Source organism: Podarcis pityusensis, assembly GCF_964106645.2.
Source record: "Podarcis pityusensis genome assembly, chromosome: 9".
NCBI lineage: Eukaryota > Metazoa > Chordata > Lepidosauria > Squamata > Lacertidae > Podarcis > Podarcis pityusensis.
In genome coordinates, this window is record NC_138034.1 from 57,558,800 (window position 1) to 57,581,870 (window position 23,071).

At 39.8% G+C, this 23,071-nt stretch overlaps 1 protein-coding gene across 1 annotated transcript in view; it reads left to right on the plus strand.

The window, feature by feature from the left end:
• The window catches only part of STPG2 (sperm tail PG-rich repeat containing 2), a 218,740-nt gene that overhangs the window by 40,106 nt on the left and 155,563 nt on the right, over nt 1-23,071 (plus strand). Inside the window, exons 8-10 of the mRNA XM_081020883.1 lie at nt 566-725; nt 3,420-3,583; nt 7,300-7,389. Coding sequence (XP_080877009.1) covers nt 566-725; nt 3,420-3,583; nt 7,300-7,389 — 414 coding nt within the window. The remainder of the gene's footprint in view (nt 1-565; nt 726-3,419; nt 3,584-7,299; nt 7,390-23,071) is intronic.

Genomic DNA, 23,071 nt, shown 5'->3' on the forward strand with positions numbered 1-23,071 from the left:
AGTCAAGCAACAGACAAGATGCATCTTGTTGCTTGTTGCTCTCAATATCTGGCTTGCAAAGCTCTGACAAGTATATTAAAATATGTTTTATATTATACACCAGTGACTTTCTAGCGAGCACTACATAAGCCACTTGCAGTCAGGAAATGATTCCATCAATAAAACTTGTGATATACAAATCACAAGTTAACTTGTCAATTTATAAATGCTACCTTTATTTTTAAGGATGGCCAGAATTCCCATTACAGAGTGCATGCTTTGAATGCGGAAAGGTCTCAGATTCAGGCGCAGTTAAAAAGCACTCAGTTGCAGAACTGTAAAAGAGCTCTGCTGGGATCTTTGAGTAGATACACCTTGTTTAGTTTTGAAAACAGAAAAAATATTGATTAAAATAAAGAAGATAGACGAATGGTTTGACTCAGTGTAAGACAATAAAATATGTCCTTTTAGTTTATTGCTATTAGATTGAGAAAGCTGTTTTTAGACAAAGTTGGGATCTTTCTACCTACATAGCTATTTGAAGGGATTGCTTGTCATTGATTTATTTTCTCTTGTGTTTCCGTAGAGATTTGCACCTGTGAAATCAACTGCCCCAGCTCCTGGCACATATAATGAAACTCGCTACGCTCTTGAGTCCTTGAAGAAAGCGACTCAAACAAAAAACATTCCATTTGGCAATACAGCTGTTCGATTCACCCAAGACCACAGGCTGCGAAAAAGTCCAGGTTTGCAGTAATTAATGTAAACAAGTGGGACGAGCAGCAAAATATCTCCACCCTCTAAGAGGAGTGCTCCAGGCAGCCTGCAGCAGGAACCTTGAGGTGCTGTTCAGGCCTCCATTGTGTGGATGCGCTATGGCTTTTCAGGACGGCATAAAGGGAAACTTCAGCTATTTCCTTATTTATATATTGTGATGTTTCTGGAGAGTGGGAAAGAGAAAAGTGTCCCTCTTCCTTTTCTTACTCCTGAAGCATCCCTTATTAATGCAGAGAGTCTAGCCTTTTCCCTTCGTACATGGTCTATATCTCCATAATGCGAATTCCCACTCCAATATGAAACTGTCAGAGTCTTAAGCAGATCAGTTACATCTTTCTTTGACACCTCCAGCTTATGTCCCTGCTCTCCACTTAACTTCTTTCTTAGCACTTTCTGCATGCTAGGCAGGTTTGGGGTTAAGCATTTTTCTTTTAAGTTATACACTTATTTATTTCAGGATACCTAGGAAATCTTCTAAGCGTTTGGGTGGTCCTATTTCACTTCCTAGCTGATAAGCAACCAACCACCTGAGTTCTCTGCTGAAAGGAAGTATTTGTCTGGTGTTAAGTTCATGTGGTTCAGGATAAATAATCAGTGAAGATAGCAATGGACCTGGATTTGTATTACAAAACAATACCTTCCGCATAGTGATTAATGTACATAATGATGTGGAGCTGAATTGTAAAACTGAATCTGAATAGTAAAGCCCAGTCTCAAATAGTTCAGAATACAATAAGATTATGCATTGTTTTCGAGAGGACTTCAGAAACCACAACTTTCAAATATGGGTTGTTTTCCAATACAAATAAGATGAGGTCAGGACATATATAGATGTCTCGGAAGAGGTGACTACAAAGTCATCTCATTGTGTAATGGTTGTATAAATAATAATAAAAAGTTTTTTATGCAAAAAATGAGAATGGGCCAAAGTGGGTTGCATGTGAAAGTTTTTCTTGTGCTGCTGACTCCAGCTATATTACAATGCTTGTTCAAATATCAGCATATAAGCAATGTTTGTGCCACTGATGGATTTGGAAGTCATATGTATACCTCTAATATCAGTATTGTTTGAACTATCCTTTTGGCAGTATTTGCTAAATCATATAGTTAAATAATAGCCTTGCTTCCCTCTGCCTACCCAAATACAAGCTTAGCAGTTTTATTAGAAACACATTAATGAAAACACATAAAGTGACAGAAAGTGGTTTTGCTTAAAACAAAATATTGCTTGGAATTTAGATGGTTTTGATGATTGCGAATGGGCTTATTGCTATTGTTTTCCCTGTGTTACCATAGCAGGTGATCAGGAACTTAACAAAGAGCTTGATGGTCTATATTTTAGGCTTCAGTTTCTCCCATACACAGCAAGGGTTGGTTGCTAGAAACTGAAGCAGCTAGAAACTGAATTGTACAATATGCATTGAGACAGAGGTAGAAAGTTTAATTGAGGTTGACCAAAAGAGAAGCTGTCTTTGAGTGCTGTTGCTCCTTGGGAAGTCAAAACAGGATTAGTTGTTGTATTGCCTACTGTAGCTTCAGCTGGGCTCCACTTGTATGTTTGTAAAAAAGACACCATGTCTCTAATACTGTCTCTCCACCAAAGGAAACTAAGCTCTGTAACACAGCCATTTTATTTCTACAACTCAAGGAAATGGGAGGTGCATAACAGTATGCTAAAGCAGAACTACCACAATTCAGCTCACCGAGACTAACTTTTAAATAAGAGCACATAGTATTACAGCTGTAGAGTTTATAATTTATGAATATTTTCTTGCCATTCAAAGAAGTGGGTCTTTATTGTAAATATTTACCACAGTTTCCATTGAGTTCCCCGCATATTCCTTCACATCTGACAAGGTCACCCTTGTTGACAGTCAGAAAAAGCTATTTATCCTTGTGTTGCAGATCACGCTAGTTATCCTAAGATTCTAGAGGTCATCAGCACTATAATATGACAGTCACTTCCTAAGACAAATAGTACCTATTAATGGTATTCCCAAGAGTGCGCTCTCTCTCTCTCTCTCAGAGCACTTTGAGTGAGCTGTGTATAAACAAGACAACTGAATGAGATACTTGCAGAAACTAGGGGAAGGGTGGAATCTAGTATGAATGAACAGTTTCCCCAATGATTTCTAGATTTGTCCTTTTTAAAAACATTGTATGAAAGCAAATGTAAATAACCTGAAATGTATCAAAGGGTATAATGTTTGGTGACCCTTTGTATATTTTGAGCTGCCTACTATGAAAACATGCTAATGATGTATTTCTCATTCTGCTCATTTCCCTTCTATTGCACCTCTCCTTGTACTATGTCCTTGAACAGAAGTCTTTGCTTTCGCCCTCTAATCTGCAAGAAATGTGGCCTACCATTTATCTTCAGCATAAGCCTCTCTTTGCTGAGTACAACATTTGATCGTGTCCTCTGTTAAATGTGGACCTTCTCACCTGGCAGAGATGTGGGTTTTCTTTTTCCTTGACAATCCAAAGTAGTTACAGTGCTGTGCTATATGTGTATGTGTGTATGTGTATATAAGCGTATTGTTTTATTTTTGTATAGCACTTTTGCCCTTTCTCCTACAATTCCCGTTTTAACTTAATTGTCTGTGGTAAAAGAATTAAGTAACAGCTATTATGCTTACAGAATTTCCTTGTATGCTGTGCAGGTCCTGCATTCTATAATATTCTCAACCATAGCATTGCAACAGAAAGTCTTAAAAAGGCTGACATGGAAAAAAAGAAAAAGGGAGCATTTGGTTCTTCAGTTCCTAGACTCCTATATTTAGTCAAGAGAGAAGCTTTTACTACTCCTGGACCAGCTGATTATCAGGTAGATTGGTTTTCTTTTTCATGTTAAAAATGGAGCGCAAATAATTTGTGGTACAGTCCTGTGCATCTTTACTCAGCAATAAGTCTCTCTGGGCTTAAAGGAGGTTACTTCCTGGTAAATGTGTTTAGAATTGTAGTGTTAATCTACTTTTTCTATAATCCAGAGATGTCTTGTGCCAGGAAAAAAACATTTCTCTTCTTGCAGACCTTTGGCTAATTAAACCATCTATGGACTTTTAAACTGTGTGTGTGTAGGTTACTGTTTTTGTTTTTTTACTATGGTATGTATTTTTGTGTTTTTATATTGTAAACTGCCCTGTGATTCTCAGATGAAGGGTTGTATAAAAACAAAACAAAACCTCAAATGAGAGTAAGTGCTGAATTCTTTCTTTAGCAAAAGCCACTTGTACATGAATGTAGCAGCAGCAGATAATCAGTTCTGCAAATGGAGAATAAGTCTGTCAACTGCTGTTAGCATGATAACTTAATGGAGCACCTGTCTTCAAAGGGATGGCAAAGCTGTGGCCATCCAGAAGATGTTGGAAAGCATTTCCCATAATCCCTGCCCATTGGTTATGTTGGCTGGGACTGATGAGAGTCCAAAAACATCCGGAGGGCCACAGGTTTCCCATCATCCCTGCATTATATCTCTGAATACCAGGTGCTGGGAATAAACAAAAAGGGATCTGTTGTTTTCATGGTCTGCTGGTGGGCTTCCCAGAAGCTATCAGGCCATTATTGGAAATAGGATCCTAGACTTGATGGACCTGTGGTCTGATCTACCAAAGCTATATTTGTTTTCATCTGTAAAGAGGCAAGTGAACAGCAGGTGCTTGTGCATCTTTTGTGGGGGAGGTTGGTCTGATAGAGTCCAGTGTAAGCAGACTAGCCAATTTAGTGAGCTTCAGAGAAAGCCTGCATTCGCCCCATAGGACGCACCCAGATTTCCCCTTCATTTTTGGAGCGGAAAAAGTGTGTCCTATAGGGTGAAAAATACGGTAATCACTTTCCAACTCAGCTGTTTCAGTCCCCTCTTTCTGTTCTCACCTGCTTTTCTGCTCTACACCGTTCAGGTTGCCCTTTTATGCGTATTTACTTTGGCCTCCACAGTCACTTACGGACTCACTGTTAAGACTGTGTTCATGGAAGACAATCTTACTTGGCTACAAGTGACCATTGAAGAAGAAGATTTACTAGGGAGTTAGCCCCTCTGAATTCAGTGGGATCTAACTTTCCAGTAAATTTTCATAGGGTTACCAGACTTTGCATTGGGCGTTACTGCCTCTGAGCACCTACTGGGAGACAGAAATGTGCAGTACACAGGAGCCAAGCTTCATCAAACAGAAACTAGGGAATTGGCTTACAGTTATATAGGAAAACAAAAAAAGAATATCGTGGCACCTTAAAAACTAGCAGGTTTATTGTGGCATAAGGTTTCATAGTCTTTCATGACTGCAATCCATGGGATATTACACCACAGTAAATCTGTTAGGTCTTAAGGTGCAACAGTACACACTCTTTTTCTTTTTTGCTGTAACAAACCAAGACGGCTTTCCCTCTGGAAAGTACTTGTGAATAATCCTTTCTGAATGAGAAAAATCTCTCTATAAAAGAAATAGGTTCTACTGTGGTTTAAAGAACGACATAGACCATCTTGTAAATACAGAGAAAATAAGTAACTAGTTATTAGAAAATAACTTACATTTCCACACTACAGTCAAACTAGAAGAATAGTAAACCTACACTATTTCTCAGGTGGTGTCAATTAATTAGCATAGGATCTTTCTCTTGCTCCATATTATCAAACATATTAAGTATGACTACCTAAGAGCCCCATTAACATTCCCTGACAGCTGATTTAACAGAATTATAATCATAAGGGGAAGAACTGAATACATATTACCAAATGTGCTAGTTGTAGGGACAATTTTCCGCAGCATGTCTCAGATGCAAATACTTTCCCCCCTTAGGTCTTAATCAAGCTGAATAGCTAACATATATTATCATTAGAAGTTATTATAGATAAATTTAGAGATAGGTCTCATGATAGCGGAAGGGAGAAGGGGGTTGGATATGCTATTAACATTTCTTACTGGGGCAAAGTCATCAAATATTGTTCGTCAGCTTTTAAAATGAGCTTATTAAAAATAATCCAAAACAAAATGCATAACTAAAAAGTATCTTGCATTTCCTACATAACACAATATTTGCAAAAAGTTTTCAAAATCCAACTTGTAGCTCTGTAAGATTATATAGTTTCTCCAGAGAGCCAATTGTCAGGTGACAAATTTTAAACACTTACAATGAATTACCATAAATCACAATAATATTAAATTAATTATATTTGCCTGTTTTGCATGGCCTGGTGTGCTGTCCTCCAAGGGGATTGTCAATTTTAATTTTTGCAGGGGATTTTTTTTGTAGAACTCTGTCCAGGACAGCGGCGTAGCAATCCCCACCGGTGCCTGGAGTGGACCAGAGTTGTTGCGTAGCTGCATCCTCCCAAACGCCCGGCAGCCACAGTGCCAAACTCAAGCTCCCCTGCTGTGCTGCCCTATGCCCCCACCCACCTGGTGTGGACAGCACCCCCCACCCCTGGCTAGCTATGCTCCTGGTCCAGGATTCACTTGCTGGCTGGGGTAAAATGAGATAGAATATCTCTATGGGAGACATGCTGAGCAAGGGAGAAGACTCCCATGACCCCTTGTGAAGTTATTCTCACAAAGGTGCCCTTAATATTTTTATTTAAAGAAATATTTATATCCTAGTAGGAATAAAATCTCCTGCCAACCTAGCACTCCCGCCAACCTAGCAGTTCGAAAGCACGTCAAAGTACAAGTAGATAAATAGGTCTCTAATACTCCCAAGTAGATAAATAGGTCTCTAATACTTCCGACGGGAAGGTAAAGGGCGTTTCTGTGCGCTGCTCTGGTTCGCCAGAAGCGGCTTAGTCATGCTGGCCACATGACCCGGAAGCTGTAAGCTGGCTACCTCGGCCAATAAAGCGAGATGAGCGCCGCAACCCCAGAGTCGGTCACGACTGGACCTAATGGTCAGGGGTCCCTTTACCTTTAGGAATAAAATATAATTCTAGTAGAATTGCACACACTTAAGTGCTTTTATGATAAAGTTCTAGAAAGAGGTGAATCTTTAGTGGGATCTTTCTTGGAAGTATTAGAGATCAGGGCAGGTAGAGCTGTATTAGCACCAGTGCTAATCCAAAAATTGTGCCTTGAGTAAATCAAGATATACCCAAGCTGCAGGTGGGCACAAATAACTCTTTTGCAGCTGCTTCAGTCTTTCCTTGTACAAACAGCTGAACACGACAGGATTCAACATATAAACATAGCTTGCCCTTAGGTGTTTTCAAACCATGACTTCATGCCCTAGCCTGTTTTGAAGCAACGTGCTTGTAACAGGAAGCTATGGTTAGTTGCTGAATCCTGGCATGTTGAGTCTCTCACATGAAAGGATGAGTGAAGTGAATTCAAGGGAGCTCAACTGACCTGCATACAGCTCATGTGTATATAATCAGTTGTTAAGATAGGATTTTTGGCCTAGCATTGTACATGAACAGCTTATTTGTGCAAATGAGTCTGGGGATTCTGCCAGCAGACTAATATTTACTAAAACTGTAAAGCAGTGACACGTTCAAACTTCCCTTTATAATGTAACCTCCCCTGCACCCAAACGTAATACTACCTACTCAAATTTCAGGTTAAAGAGACCACTGAAGAACCACGAAAAAAGAAGAAGGAATTGGCCATTTTTGCATCAGTTACAGAAAGAATTCCAAGAGTAAGCTCGGTAAGCTGTCTCCAGACTGATTCCTCTCCCTTTATGCTGCATGCTCCCAAATTATAGAATAGTAGGTAATCCACAGATTCATATTCTATGTAAGTATATAACTCCACGGCAGAAAATAGTTGTCCTAATAGACTTCAGCATATTCTTTCATTCTGTGGAAACAGCATAAAAGTTGGTACAGTGCAGTAGAAAATTGAGTACTTTAAAAATACATCAATAGAGAATAATTCAGTGCTTATTTCCAGTGAAGTTTAGGATGTAAGCAGTTGTGAACTTAACAAACATATGAATAGTCAAATTATTCTCACACACACACACACACACACACACACACACCATATTTCTTCGGCTAAGAGCTGTGGTGTTAATTAGATAAGCATCTGCCTTCCCTATGGTGTGTAACTGAGAGGCAGGTGTTTAATTGAGGCTATTTAAGAGCTGCGTTAATTACACTTTGCATCTTAGTCCTCATGCAAACTTGGATTGAATGGCAACAATTTCTCTCTTGTGTAACCAGTCAAATTTGGAATGATAAGCTGTTACATTGGAGACTGAATCTGTGGGAGCAAATGTCAGATAATGCAAGAGTAAAAGGCAATTCATTAACTTGAAATATTGTTTCAGTGTTTCGTGGCTGTGTTGTAACCGGTGGAGACAGAGGTCTAGAATGGTGACGTGGAATTCTCTAGGGAACAAACCAGCAGTGTAAAATGCGGACCTTTAGGAGCCAATACCAAAGTGCTTGTTTTTCTGGATTCTCCATTAGACCAAAAAACAAAACAAAAAAGTGAGACTCAGGTACTTATTTTCTCTGATGGGAGTATCCAGCAAAACTTAAGCACTTTGGTATTGGCTCCTTAAGGTCACATCCACAACATACATTTAAAGCACTCATACCATTTTAATGGTTGAGAGTCCTGTAGCTTGTTAATGGTTCTAGGAAATGTAGCTTATTGGGTTAAATGGTTGCTTATGGGAGTTGCTATCTTTGTCAATGCCAGCTGGAGACTTGAATGTTAGAGATCTGATAGATGAAGGTCAGGCCTGTGCAGAGCTTGTGTCCCGGCCAGACAGTGTAAGTCCTGCAGCCCCTTGGCATCACCCCCTCTGAGGCCCAGGACAAGTGTACCTGGCTGCCCCCAGCCTCTGCATGGGTCTGTTGAAGGGGCCTTGTCAACAGAAGGATGCTGGGTAAAAACATTAATAGGTAGACTTGGTACCACTCACTGTGGAATATAGCTATAATGAAAAAAATCACACATATTTTGAAATTTCAGCAAGCACTAGACTCTCCAGACACTTACTATATTCTTTGCCACTTATTTGTGACATATAAAGCAAAACCATCTTTTTTCAAGGCAACCCTTGTAACAAACCTGGCAAATCTGGAACTATATTTGATAATCTGATAATGTTGATAGTCTTTTCTTGGACTTCGTTATTTTAACCCATGGTCAACTTTTCTCATTCTACATCCCAATTTTGTAGTTTTGTTTTTCATCTTTTAATTTTCATCCGTTGTTATAATTGTTATGTCTGTTTTATATGCATTATAAAATGAAATAAGAAAGGTTAGAAACCCCCAAACATTAAAAGGTAGCAGTTACCGAAGCACATGCCATTTTCTTCTGAGAGGGGGTGGGAATTTCAAACATGCTCAGACTTCCTCTGGCTTCCAAGAATCACCATCAAAAAGGTTTAAGTATAGTTCAGCCTTTTCCTCTCTGTTTTGAGCTCCAGGTCCATTAGCCTCAGCCTGCACGATCAGTGGTCAGGGTTGATGGGAATTGTCTTCCAATAATATCGGGGGGGGGGATAGATTGGGGAAGGCTACAATAAATATTAATTTATTGACCAGAGAATATCCATATTGCTTTCCTTTTCACACACACAACTTTAGTGGTTTTTACTTAATTTATTGTGCTCATGGAGCACCCCTCATGCATTTGCATTCTCCGGCTTGGATTTCTCCAATTTGTAATGACTGCTCCCTTTATGACATTGCCTTCCAAACCACAGACTATAAGATCTAGCCCCACAGTATATTCCATTCTCTCCCCAAGCTCTTATTTCTTCTGTCATATATTAAATTTAATCTATGTGATCCTCTGCTTATTTATTTATTACAACCACTATTTATTTGGAGACATTTGGAGTAAAGGAACATGACAAGTTTTGTAGGCAGCAGGGAAGGAAATCAGAGAAACATATGTTAAAATTATATTACAAATGTCTTAAACCATTGCTCTGCAGCTCCATGTCTGATGAAAAGTAGGCTTTTTTCAGTGACAGCAGACCCAAAAAGAAAGATTGAGAGGAAATATCTCTTATACAAGACAGAAGATGCTTAGAATGGGAAATTTTATTTAAATTATTTATGTCTTTCCTTTCTCAGAGTATTTAAGACACATTACAATATGTGTGTAAAAACAAACAAGATACATTGAAATCATATTTGTACATTTGCAATTCTGTGTTTTGATGTAAATCTGAGCTCAGTGCTCTATCCCAGGTAAGTAGTTACAGGATAGCTGCCTAAATTATGAAAAAATACAGCAGAAAAAATCTATATGACTAATACTACAATATATTCAAATACTGAATGTATTGTATGGTGAGCTTAAATTCTCCTTCCAAGTTTTCCTTGCTGGACATATTCCTCCTATTACCTACTTCCTTCAGTATTCCATAAATCCCATATATGTAATAGGCTTTTTTGTTATCCTAAGGTGGCTAGAACTCTTATCCCTGGGAGATTCTAGTGTGGCCCCTGTGAGGGCACCTGTGTCTTCAGGCCTTCCCTGGTATCCATAGTATGGAAGTTGCCCCTCATCCTACCGGGATTAGGTTTGGAAGAAGCATTATCTATGGTAATCAGTGCAGTAGGTTGCAGTGTGTGATAGAGTCTGGAAGTTGAGCCTTTTTCATCTTCGCCAAGCTAAGCAGTTGGCTCCTTACATATGATAACCATCTTCAAATATCTAAAGGGCTTTCATATGGAGGATGGAGCAAGCTTGTTTTCTCCTGTTCCAGAGGGTAGGACTCAAACCAATGGATTCAAGTTACAAGAAATGAGATTCTGATTAAACATCAGGAAGTACTTTCTGACAGTCAACACTGTTTAACCGTGGAATGGACTCCCACGAGAAGTGGGAGACTCTTCTTCCTTGGAGAATTTAAAGCAGAAGTTTCATTACCATTTGTCATGTATGATCTAGTTGAGACTCTTGCATTGCAGGGGGTTGGACTAGATGACTCTTGGGATCCCTTCCAACCCTACAATTCTATGATTATATGGATTCACCAAGCCACTCCTTTATGGCGTGGTTGTGTCCTATATGAATGGCTTCCAACTCCACTGTCTTTTGGTACATGTGGAGATGTATGTTCTGGATACTGGAACACTCTTAGAACACTTACATGGAGTCATCTGCAAAGCATTGGTTTCCCTGCTGTATGCCACAGAATGTCTTTATCTGAAAAAAGGGGATCTATAATAATATGTTTTGCCATTTGTGTGCTTCCTGTGAGGAAGGATGTGCTTTCTGCCAATTAATTACTTTACAATATCCTTAACAGACAGCCCATTAGTATATAATGAAGACCAGATGCTCAGAAATTTAGTCTTGTCCCGTGAAATGAGCTCCATGTTGACTATGCCAGTAACAACATTTTATTACAAACAAACTTAAGGAAAGAGATGTGGATATCTATGAAATCCTTGACTAAATATCTACTAAATAGTGATGTTCAGCAAGAAAGATATATATGGAAAATGAGATAGTAACTGTGGTTTGAAAAGAGAATAAATATTGATATATGCCACTGACAACTTGTATTGGACTCTGCAGTCGTTTTACAGCACTGCTGTAGTATATATATATTTAGTATACACACATGAAAATATCTTACTGTAAATGAAAGTCAAATAATACTCTGATTGTTTCAGAGTAAACTTGATTTAAAAAATAAATTATATCCCAGGATTTTACAACTCAGTGCTTCAGAAAGGTTTTTGATTGTAATGGATTATGATATTTATGCTTTAATATATTTTAATCCTATATTAAGCTGTTTTTATTGTACTGTTGAACGACTGGTTATGGTCTTTGACTAAGTAATAAAAATTCGAATTTGTATCAAAAATCTTGGATATCCATTCCCTCTGGCAATCATTGGGAGCTTCATGAACTGAGACCCCCTTGACATGAAGCGACATGGTGTTTGGACTGTGCTGAGGGCAGCAAGCACTTTGAGGTGAGTCTGGAACTGGGAACAAGGAGCCATTAGACAGGCAAATATTTGGAACTGATGAGCAAGGCAGGACTGAAGGATGAATTACAGTGCAGGATCAAGGAAAAAGCTGGGAGTCATGACCAAAGAATAAACAAGACCAGAGGACAAACAAGGAATTGGAGCCAAGAGGCATGCCAGAGGACAGGAAGAACTTGTTAAAGCAAGGCTCAGCCAAAAAAAGAAGTAATTTGTTCTCTTGGAGAGCCAGTGTAGTGTAGTGGTTAAGAGCAACAGACTCATAATCTGGGGAACCGGGTTCGCTCCTCCGCTCCTCCACATTCAGCTGCTGGGTGACCTTGGGCCAGTCACACTTCTTTGAAGTCTCTCAGCCCCACTCACCTCACAGAGTGTTTGTTGGGGGGGAGGAAGGGAAAGGAGAATGTTAGCCGCTTTGAGACTCCTTCGGGTAGTGATAAAGCGGGATATCAAATCCAAACCTCCTCCTCCTCCTCCTCCTCCTCTTCTTCTTCTTCTTCTTCTTCTTCTTCTTCTTCTCCTCCTCCTCCTCCTCCTCCTCCTCCTCCTCCTTCTTCTTCTCTTGTTCATGCAAAGAAACTTTCAATGGGTAGGCAAAATTGGTCTAGAAGGTTGTTTGCTAAGAAGGCGGCCACTTACAGTTTAAATCAGGGTTTTCTAAACTTGGGTCTCCAGCTGCTGTTGGCCTACAACTACCATCATCTCTTGCTAGCAGGGCCAATGGTCAGGGATGATGGGAATTGTAGTCTAAAATCAACTGGAGATTCAAGTTTGGGAAACGCTGGTTTAAAAGGTTCACGACATGAGGCAGGCACACACAGACGCCAGCAGCTTCTGACACATGGTTTCTGCCTTACTCATTTTGTGAGGTTGCCCAAAACATCATTGGGCAAAAATCTGGTGCAGTTCTAGTTACTGTGTAGTGCAGAGCAGCGGCTCATGAAAGAAAAAGAATATAGGCCCTTATTACTTTTTATTTATTCATTTTCAGTTTTATATTTTTTCAGTTTTCAAAAAATTACAGTATGGATTTCCTTGCTTAAAGCAGGATCCATAGTAATGAGGAAACCAGCAACTGTGGTTGGTTTGTGGGTTTAAAAAATATGTATATATGTGGAAGAGCTAGTAAGGTCTTAAAAAAAAAAAAATATTCCCCAAAGTGTATAAAGGGCACGTTTGCTTCACAATGCTATTATGTGATTAAAAACAAATTATAAAGTTCTGTAGTGAAAATGGTTCCTATTAAATTTGACGAGGAAGCTATCAGATGTAATCCACTATTATTATGCTGCTATAATGAGAACTGGTTGTAGGCTGCCATTAAACTGTTAATAGTGCATTGTACCACAGAGAGATACAGAGCATCATTTAAATAAAAAAGTGTTTATCACAAGTAAATAGCATTAGTCAGTTATGGGGAGAGAGTGCTTGCAAATTGTTCTATAAGTCTGCCCATCTCAATATTGTCCTTCCGTAATCCACTTAACACCACACAGATCACAAAGGACCTTGTTTCCTTCTTCCAAAATAGCTTTTGCGTTTTTGATACTGCTAACGTTCGGTTAAACAGAAACTGTGCACTTAAAACAAAAACAAAAAACAAAAACAGGCTTAATTCACCTGTTCTAATTCTTTAGTAGGCATTGGTTTCAAGCTCCTTAACACTCTTAAATCCAGTTTGGGATCCAAGCTAGGCATGGGGGAAGACAGATTCATGTGCTAAGCACGTCCGTCTAAGCTGCATAGAAAAAGGTCTGAAACAGGTTATCTGTTCGCAGTAGCAGAAGATGCAGAACAGACCCCTCCTCTCCAGTAGCTGAGTGGTAGAGAATCTGCTTTGCATGCATCTCCAGAGATTCTGGTAAGCTCAGTCAATGTTGACAATATTGAGCTAGATGGACAAATAAATGGTCTGTTCCTTCCTGACAGTTTACTTCCCTTAAGTCTGTTCTCCCGGGGCTTTTCTACTCAGCTGTGTACCAGTTCCAGAAGTGCTCTTGGCTGAGAGAAGGGAGCTGTGACTAAAAAGACAAAGGGTTCTGGTCTCAGCATCTAGGAGTTATTTTTTGTCTTTTGTATTCAGTTCTGGCTTGAGCCTCTATCCCAGGAAACCTGGTCTCCTGTTTGGATATTTGCTTAGCTGTCTTCTCTCCAATCACCCAACATGCACATGCATAGTTGTGAGACAGTCAAGCAATATTTTTTGTTGAAATTAAACAGCAGCAGCAGCAGCAGCAATAAATTTGCAACATAGAGGAAATTCAAAGATCTATACAAGTTCAAAATTGGGTTAATGGTCTTTGTCTTTACCTTTTCTTTTACCTGTTTGCTTTTTCTGAAAATAAAAATGGGTTTAAAATATCCCAGCAGATGGCAGCAAAAAAGACTCCTGTGGTTCCATTTTGAACACTATAGCTTTGCCACTATCAACAGCAGATCAGAAACACAAGTAGTAGAAACCACCCATTCGTGATTCTATCCAATAGGAATTGCAAAGCAAGATCCAAACTGCTGGTTAATAATTTCTTACTCTGTGTGTGTGTGTGTGTGTGTGTGTACGTACATATAAATCAGCATATGCAAACTTTTATGCAAATATGTATAGTATTTTGCCCTCTTGCTTTGGTGATGGCCACCTTACTAAGGGTGGTGGTGGGGCTGCTTACACATAGTTGGAAAAGAGAAAATTCAGTGCAGCACCAACAAAAGATGGTGCAGATCTGCATAAAACTAGCACATGCAGATTTACATGCATAAATGAAAAAAAAAAGTCTAAATAGAAAAATAAAACATCTCACTATAGTGGGCGAAACTGAGTAGGTGACGTGGGTGCCTGCCTGCTCATTCTGTTGTCTAGGTGCAGCTGACAGGCAATTTTAAGGCCCTTCCTCTCCTTTCCTACGCATTTTAATTTTTAAACTGGACTTGGACAGGACAGCCATTCATAAAGAAGACTGCTTCCTGTAATGTTGGGCACATGGCTATCCTACTTCCTGGTAGTGATTTCAGCCATGGAAGTTGAGCCCATCTAATTGTGATTAGATGAAGAAACAACTTCACTGTGCTAAGGCAATAATGTGAACATACCCTTACTATATCAGTCTGTTTATTCCCATTCTATCCACTCCAATTGCCGCTGGCTCTTAAAAGTCTCAGGATGAAGTTTTTCTTACCCTGCTACCTGATATACCGTACTTTGAAGTAGATATTGTAGCAGGAAACCCCCCCCCCCCATCATTCAGTTTGTACAAACTTCACAAACACTCACACTTACACACTACATACGCTACACTTCTGTTATAAATTCATAGAAAATTAACCATACATCGGATTTGCACTGTTCCACTTTTATTTTACTCCATGAAGGAAGGACTACAAAATGGGGAAGGTTTGATACAGGCCAGCCATAATCCCTTGAACATCCCAGCACATCCACAGGAGCCTTGCCCAGTTGCTATGCCAACCCTGATGGTCCTAGACAGAAGACAATCAAGATCACAAAGAACTTGCATATGGGAGTGGATTCTGCATGGACTGGAACAAAGGACAATGGTCAGATCTTCCCTCAGGGGGCAGGAAACTGCGACTACCTTTTGTCTTCAGAAAATGACTCATGGGGAGGGGTAGAAGTGAACCAGCCAGGTGACAGGACACTCAGGTTACCACCACAACTCCTCCCTCAACCCCTCCTTTCTGTAATGTATGCATGATGTTTCTGGGGGTGGGCTTGACCTAGAGGAGGGGGAATTTCAAAAGTTTTTATAAGGTCTTGCACACCATTTTCTGTGTCTTTTCCTCTCTCCTGCAAGTGAGGGGAACACCCTGTTGCAACAGTTCAATAAAGGCCAAGCCTACAGGCTGCTGATTTGCTCCAATTTACTCTGGTTGGTGTATTTACTTTTTGTCCAAGGGAGCCCTCGGATTTTTCCGGTAACAATATACTGGGGATTGAAGATGAGACTCCTCTGCATTTAACCCATTGTCCTTTGCCGCAGTGCTGTGGCTCTATTCCTCTTAGAAGTTGAGCAGTCTTGGCCCAAGCAAAACAAGTTAGAATTCAGCTAATCATTAACATGCTAATCAAGCCCTGCATGGTTTGAGAAAATTCTAATTGTAACAGATTGTTCTAAAATGAAACCATCCCTGATGCATTCCTGTAAGTTTCTTCCTCATTTGCTGTGCTAATGGAGGAATAAGATTTATATACTTGTCAGAGTAAAAAATAAAGCTTATAGGCTTCGTCTGGTTATTTTTCAAATTTCAGAAACATTATGTCACTCATGCTGTGCTTTCAGTTTTCACTTAAAAGGCATCATTGCAGAGCCTGCTGTGTGATTGTTCTTTGTCTATCCCTGAGACCCTCAAAACTTGTAAGTTTCACCCATTTCACTTCATTACCCATCCTGCATCTGTTGCCTTGAATTAAAATCATTTTTACCTATCAAAGAAAGCAATTGCATTAAAATTTCATTTAACCAAATCGTTTGGGTCTTAGGATTTGGTTAGGAATAAATGAAATTCAGTTGTAGGGCAATTGGAATCCTGGCTTTACTTGCTTGACAAAGACAGTGTGAATATAAAGGGCCATCACTGAGCAAAAGGACTTGGTAGTTACTGCTGACTGAGGTGTTTATCTACTGAAAACTTTTGCATGATTTCACATGTGAGAATTTAATATTCATTTTATGAAATAAATTACCCTATTAGCTGTACAGTAGTTTAATTGTATTTTATGTTCCTCTTACGCTGTGATGCCATATGGCAGTGTAGAGCTGAGACTCTCTAATCATTTACACATTTCTTTCTTTTCTTACAGTAAATTATCCTTCCAGGAATTTGTAAAGTGTCTGTGTTCTATATATTATTCATCTTTAAAAGCGGTTACCTGCAGACCAAGGCTTTGAGACAGAAGTAGCTAAACTTGTTTCTGCAAGTTATATGGACCAGATATGGATTTATATGCAAAGTATATGGTTTGTTTTGTTTCTGGGGCATAAACAAACCAGGACGCCTTGGCTTTGCATTACATCTGAACCTGGGATTATGACTTATTACTCCCTTACAAGCCATGATAGCTAGCCAACTTGAAGCTATGGTTTCTCATTGGATTGTTTGTCCTGCTTGTACCAGGGGAGGAGCAAAGTGAGAGCGATCAGGCAGGGTATACCAGCATGCTGCTAAATTCTCGTTAAACCACAATAAGGAAGAAAGTATGATTTATCATGATGTGTGAACATAGACCCTCACTGCATCTTTACCCCAGCTTCTTCTCTTTTTCATTAGCCTTGATCCTTTCTCATCCCCATATCTCTTATTTCTCACCTGTGCCAGTCTCAGAGGTCTTTAACACCAGGAAGATGGCGCTACTAAGATGGTTCATTTTCTCATGTATTTCTTGCATAGTTGTAGTGATCACTGTATCTGAAATACTTCTGCTTTTTGGTTGATCAAGCCATCTTTCTTTCATATCTTCTCTCCCCCAAAGTTTTTATTGCCATATCATATAAATATCCACACAATGTTTAAACTGCTAATTCCTGATTAATTTTATTCTTGATCCCCTTAATCATGCACAGTCCAGCTTCTTTAGCTTTTTCCTCTCCTCTTAGACTATAATCCCAGGGAACAGAGACTCTGTGCACTCTTGGTTTTATTGATTTTTGCGTAGCACACACATATCATGATTCACGATATATTGCCAGGTCAAAATTATGAAATCGATATCACGATATGAGCTTCAAAATGGTTTTGGATGATATATCAATATATTGTCCTGCCCTAGTCATAACCTGTGCTAAAAATGCCCTATGACTTTTTTTAATTTTAAAAATATGTCCATCCCAAAACATAGGCAGGTGTCTTAGCCTTGGTCAGATCATTGGTCTGTCTAGCCCAGTATTCTCTGTTCTGGCTTACAGCAGTTCTCCATGGTTACAGGTATTGATCTTGAGATCCTTTTAACTGGAAATGCTGGGGATTGAACATGGAAGTGTTCATGTGCTATACCACTGAATGATGGCCCTTCTGTGTATGGCCCCTAATTATGTATTTGCACAATATGTTGCTCAGTGATTGGCTCTTTCTCCCTTGGCTGCCCACTCCTTATGAATCAAATGGATACCACCTTGAATTTACACTGGTCATCTGAATATTTGAACTGCCTGTAGCGAGGATACTTCCTGACAGCAGCCTAACTTTGTAGGCGTCAGCCAGACTGTCAGCTTTGAAAGCTGTAACTGCTTCTTCCTCCCTTGAAGGAAGTCTTTTTCACCTTTTGATCTCAATGCCAAAATGTGAACAGAATTAATCTATTTTGGTCCCATGTTTTATGCAAAAAATCTACAGCAACATTTACAGCAAGGAAAATATGACATATTCCTCTAGCAGCCAGCTGCTTAAGCTCTTTGCATCTTGCTGTTTAGAAAGTCAATTTATTTTTTGCACAACTTATGTGCTCATATAAATAAATTTGAAACTATTGCAGAATGAGACACAGTAATCAGTTCAAACTCAGCAGTTGGCAGCTATTAATTGCCATTTACACACATTTAAATGCAAGACTTGTGATTGCTTTGATTCATAAAATGTTGAAGATATTTTTAGTGGGGATTTTTTAAAAAAAATCCTGCACTTATTTGGAAGTAGAGAATTATATTCATGTTGGTTTTCTTTAAAGAAGGCTAATTGCTATCATTCAGTAGGTCAAAGAGTAGTATGGTCATAAATATAAGGTGATCAGTGTCTTTCTGCTCTTATGAGTTGCACAAAATGCCACTTTGATCAAGATGGTGATGTGATACTGTATATTGAAACAACTACTATTTATGAGAAAAAATGTTCTGCAGATGACTTCTGTAAATCCTGTACATACTAATTATACATGGTACCATGAAGAATTAGAACTCTGGCCAAAGGACAGTGTTGTCAGCTGTCTCACTGTTGACCCAGGAATTTGCAGAAGAGATGATGAGCTATGAATTGACTGCATTCTCAGCCTCCCCATTCTGCCTTGGCCCTCTCCCATAGTTGCCTCCAACATGTCCCAGCTCAGTGTGGTTCAGGTCCCAGCTGTCTCTGCTACCATCTTCTAGTCCATGACCAGCACTGTCACCTCTGCTGCATTATGGAAAGCACCCACCTATGCTAAGCCTACCTCACTTGCTTTCCCCCTCCCCAATTGACTCCTGCATTAGCTGTCAATATTATGGGACCATAACCAACAATGTGAGACCAACTGACCTCAGGCACTAGCCCAACATGAAAGAGGTAGCTGGGTTTTTTTCCCCTCCTCCTCTTCCTTGACCAGCATCCTGGGGTTAGATGGTTTCATTGCTCCCTTTTCAGTCCTGCTGGGATTTGCTTCCCCAGCCTCTTCCCTGCACATAGCACGGTGGCAAAGCAGACCTCTGCAGCCAGCAGGATTGTACAGTCTGCTCATCAGCTGGTTGTTATTCTGTCACATAGTTGACAGGTGGTGGGGCTTTCTACCTGTCAAATTCACAGCTTTGCGAGTCTCCTCTCCCTCCCCTTTTAAGCACTCAGCCTCAGAATTTCATTTCTTATTTATTTATTTCATATAAATTACACACCACTGGATTGTAGCCTCCCTCAAAGCAGTTTAGGGGGGGAAAACCATAAAACAAGAAAAGAATCAAAAAGAAAAAGTAACAGCAATAATTCATGACTTTCAAAAAGTTAAGATAACAATAAACTAAAAACAGGTCAAAATAGAATTTACCTGAAAAACTGCCTTCCACTCCATTGCTTGATAAAGGCATTATGATCAGCAAATGGAAACTGGTTGGTTTTGCCATGACCTGATGATTATCGGCCCGTGGTAACACTGAGATTTGCTTTTTTACTGATGATACTAGTGTTGTGGAATAATGAGAAGGGGAAAAGAGAGGACCCAAATAATTATCGCCCAGTCAGTCTGACATCAATATGTACCAGGGAAGATTCTGGAGCAGATCATTAAGCAAACAGTCTGTGAGCACCTAGAAAGGAATGCTGTGATCACCAATAGTCAGCATGGATTTCTGAAAAATAAGTCATGTCAGACTAACCTGATCTCGTTTTTTGACAGAATTACAAGTCTGGTAGATGAAGGGAACGCAGTGGATGTAGCCTACCTTGATTTCAGCAAGGCATTTGACAAGGTGCCCCATGATATTCTTGTAAAGAAGCTGGTAAAATGCGGTCTTGACTATGCTACCACTCGGTGGATTTGTAACTGGCTGACTGACCGAACCCAAAGGGTGCTCATCAATGGTTCCTCTTCATCCTGGAGAAGAGTGACTAGTGGGGTGCCCCAGGGTTCTGTCTTGGGCCCGGTCTTATTCAACATCTTTATCAATGACTTGGATGATGGACTCAAGGGCATCCTGATCAAATTTGCAGATGACACCAAACTGGGAGGGGTGGCTAACACCCCAGAGGACAGGATCACACTTCAAAACGACCTTGACAGATTACAGAACTGGGCCAAAACAAACAAGATGAACTTTAACAGGGAGAAATGTAAAGTATTGCACTTGGGCAAAAAAAATGAGAGGCACAAATACAAGATGGGTGACACCTGGCTTGAGAGCAGTACATGTGAAAAGGATCTAGGAGTCTTGGTTGACCACAAACTTGACATGAGCCAACAGTGTGACGCGGCAGCTAAAAAAGCCAATGCAATTCTGGGCTGCATCAATAGGAGTATAGCATCTAGATCAAGGGAAGTAATAGTGCCACTGTATTCTGCTCTGGTCAGACCTCACCTGGAGTACTGTGTCCAGTTCTGGGCACCACAGTTCAAGAAGGACACTGACAAACTGGAACGTGTCCAGAGGAGGGCAACCAAAATGGTCAAAGGACTGGAAACGATGCCTTATGAGGAACGGCTAAGGGAGCTGGGCATGTTTAGCCTGGAGAAGAGGAGGTTAAGGGGTGATATGATAGCCATGTTCAAATACATAAAAGGATGTCACATAGAGGAGGGAGAAAGGTTGTTTTCTGCTGCTCCAGAGAAGCGGACACGGAGCAATGGATCCAAACTACAAGAAAGAAGATTCCACCTAAACATTAGGAAGAACCTCCTGACAGTAAGAGCTGTTCGACAGTGGAATTTTCTGCCAAGGAGTGTGGTGGAGTCTCCTTCTTTGGAGGTCTTTAAGCAGAGGCTTGACAACCATATGTCAGGAGTGCTCTGATGGTGTTTACTGCTTGGTAGGGGGTTGAACTCGATGGCCCTTGTGGTCTCTTCCAACTCTATGATTCTATGATTCTATGGAATAATGAGAAGCCCCATCAGTATTGGCATTCCACCAATGGACATTTTAAAAATTCCTCCAGCTCCTGAAGTCACATGTATTTAGGGGGCCATTCCCCTGAACTTGAATTTCTGATCTTACTGTTTTAACTATTTTTAAAACTGTTTTGATAGTGGTGCATTTTAATTGACTTGCTTTGTTGTGGATTTTATTTAAGACTATTTTAATGCTCTGATAAGTTGTTTTTGCGAATTTTAATTTTGCATGGACGTTATAATTGATCTTATAGTTGTAAACTGCTTGCACCCACAGATGCCAAGTTAAGCAGGGGCTGTGTAAATCTGCAAGGTTATGTCACATTTTTATGATGGACATTATGGTAGAGTAGTGGAGGAGGCCTAGTTCCTAGGCAATGCCTAGTTCCAGTACTGAATACAATAATTTCACAGTGATGCTTACAATATCCAGAAACAGCTATCCAAAATGTGACTGTCTTATAGTTTTAATGTATTGTTATTGCCTAATTTCAATTAGGTATTGTTGGGTTTTCATTACTGGAACCTTAAAAATGTGAGTGGCTTATAAATGCTGACAAGACTTTTAACTAGGAGGCGTCACTGTTAAAAAATAATAATGATTGAGCATGTTGGCTATAAATAGATGAGACATTTTACTCATTTACCACTGAAAGTCATTTAATAATTCCACGCTGAGTCCCCTTTCAACAAATTTAATGAAAACCAGCATGATATTGTGGCAGCTTCTATTGGATTTTTCTGCCATTTTCGTATGCACCGTGGTGTGAGTGATTAAAATAGCATCTAATAAACTAGTATTAAAGGCTCTCCATCTTCCATGTGTCTCGCAAACTGACATAGACCTTTATAGACTTTTCCTCCTCCTCTCCTGAAGGGTGTCCTTGTTTTTCTTTTCATTACCTGGGAACTAAAAATGGTTAAACAGGAGTTTTGGGGCACTCTTCCCTCCTCATTCCAAGAACCAGTGTGAAGCTATTTTGAGGCAATCCTAGCAGGAAGTAATGAGCTGATTTTCAGCCTACTGTGAAACTTTATTAATCTGAAGAGACCATTCTGAAATCCACTTGATGAGCTCTGGAGTAACAGAGCCCTGTGGCCATGCCATTATTTATTGGTCTTCTTGGATGCTTTAAGCTATGAAATGCCACTTTCACTTCTTGAATATCTTTTTACTGTTTTGCTTTCATCCTTTTATGTCTTATAGAGATATTAATAAGGTTGCATTGCACCCAGGATAAAAGGCGAAAGATTTGCTTTCACTTCTTGAATATATAGTTTCCGGCATTTGGAGATATCAAAGCTACATCAAAAGCATTGATTGAATATGAAACAGCTTTACGTTGAGTTGCTTACAAGAGTTGTGTCCAATATGTCTACATAACCATCCCACAAATGCAAGGATTTGTGTTTGCGCTATGGGACTCCCCCCCCCCCATGCACACTGCACCTTCTCCAAATCTGGGAACCCCCAGAGCATTTTTAGGGGACGTGGGAGGAGGAGAGGGGAAGAAGCCCTGTTGTGCTATAAATATTTATGCCTTATGCTACTTAGTCTTGCATTGGATACAAACCAAAATCACTGCATCCTGTTTTTTAAAAAATTGTTTCCACTTTTCCAACCTGGTGTCCTCCAGATAATGTTGGACTACAACTCCCATTAGCCCTGTATAGGCAGTCTGTGCATAGTGTTGCAGCAAGAGAAGAAACTCAATCCATCAAGGGCTCTCTCCTTTACAAAAATGCTTTATCCCATATGAAAGCTGACAATACTATGCCAGTAGATGTTTCAACTTCATCAAGTATTTTTCCCCTTTAGCAGATGGGACTGTACTGTGCATCCTTAGAGAGTTATACCTCAATAGAGATGTCCTTTGGGTGAAATAAATGCTAACTTGTCCATTAATAAGCCGTTGATCCCGCAGTTGTTTATATTGATAGATGTGTTGCACCGGCCTCTGATTGCTGATTTAGGGAGCCCTGGCTGTCATCGGGGAAATCCCTGGTTTGTTCCAGATTTTAGGCAACATAAATCAAATCAGTCAGATGTCATTAAATGCCCACAACACAAATAAGTTTTAACTGTAGGTGACAATAAATGGTTCTACAGAGACGGCT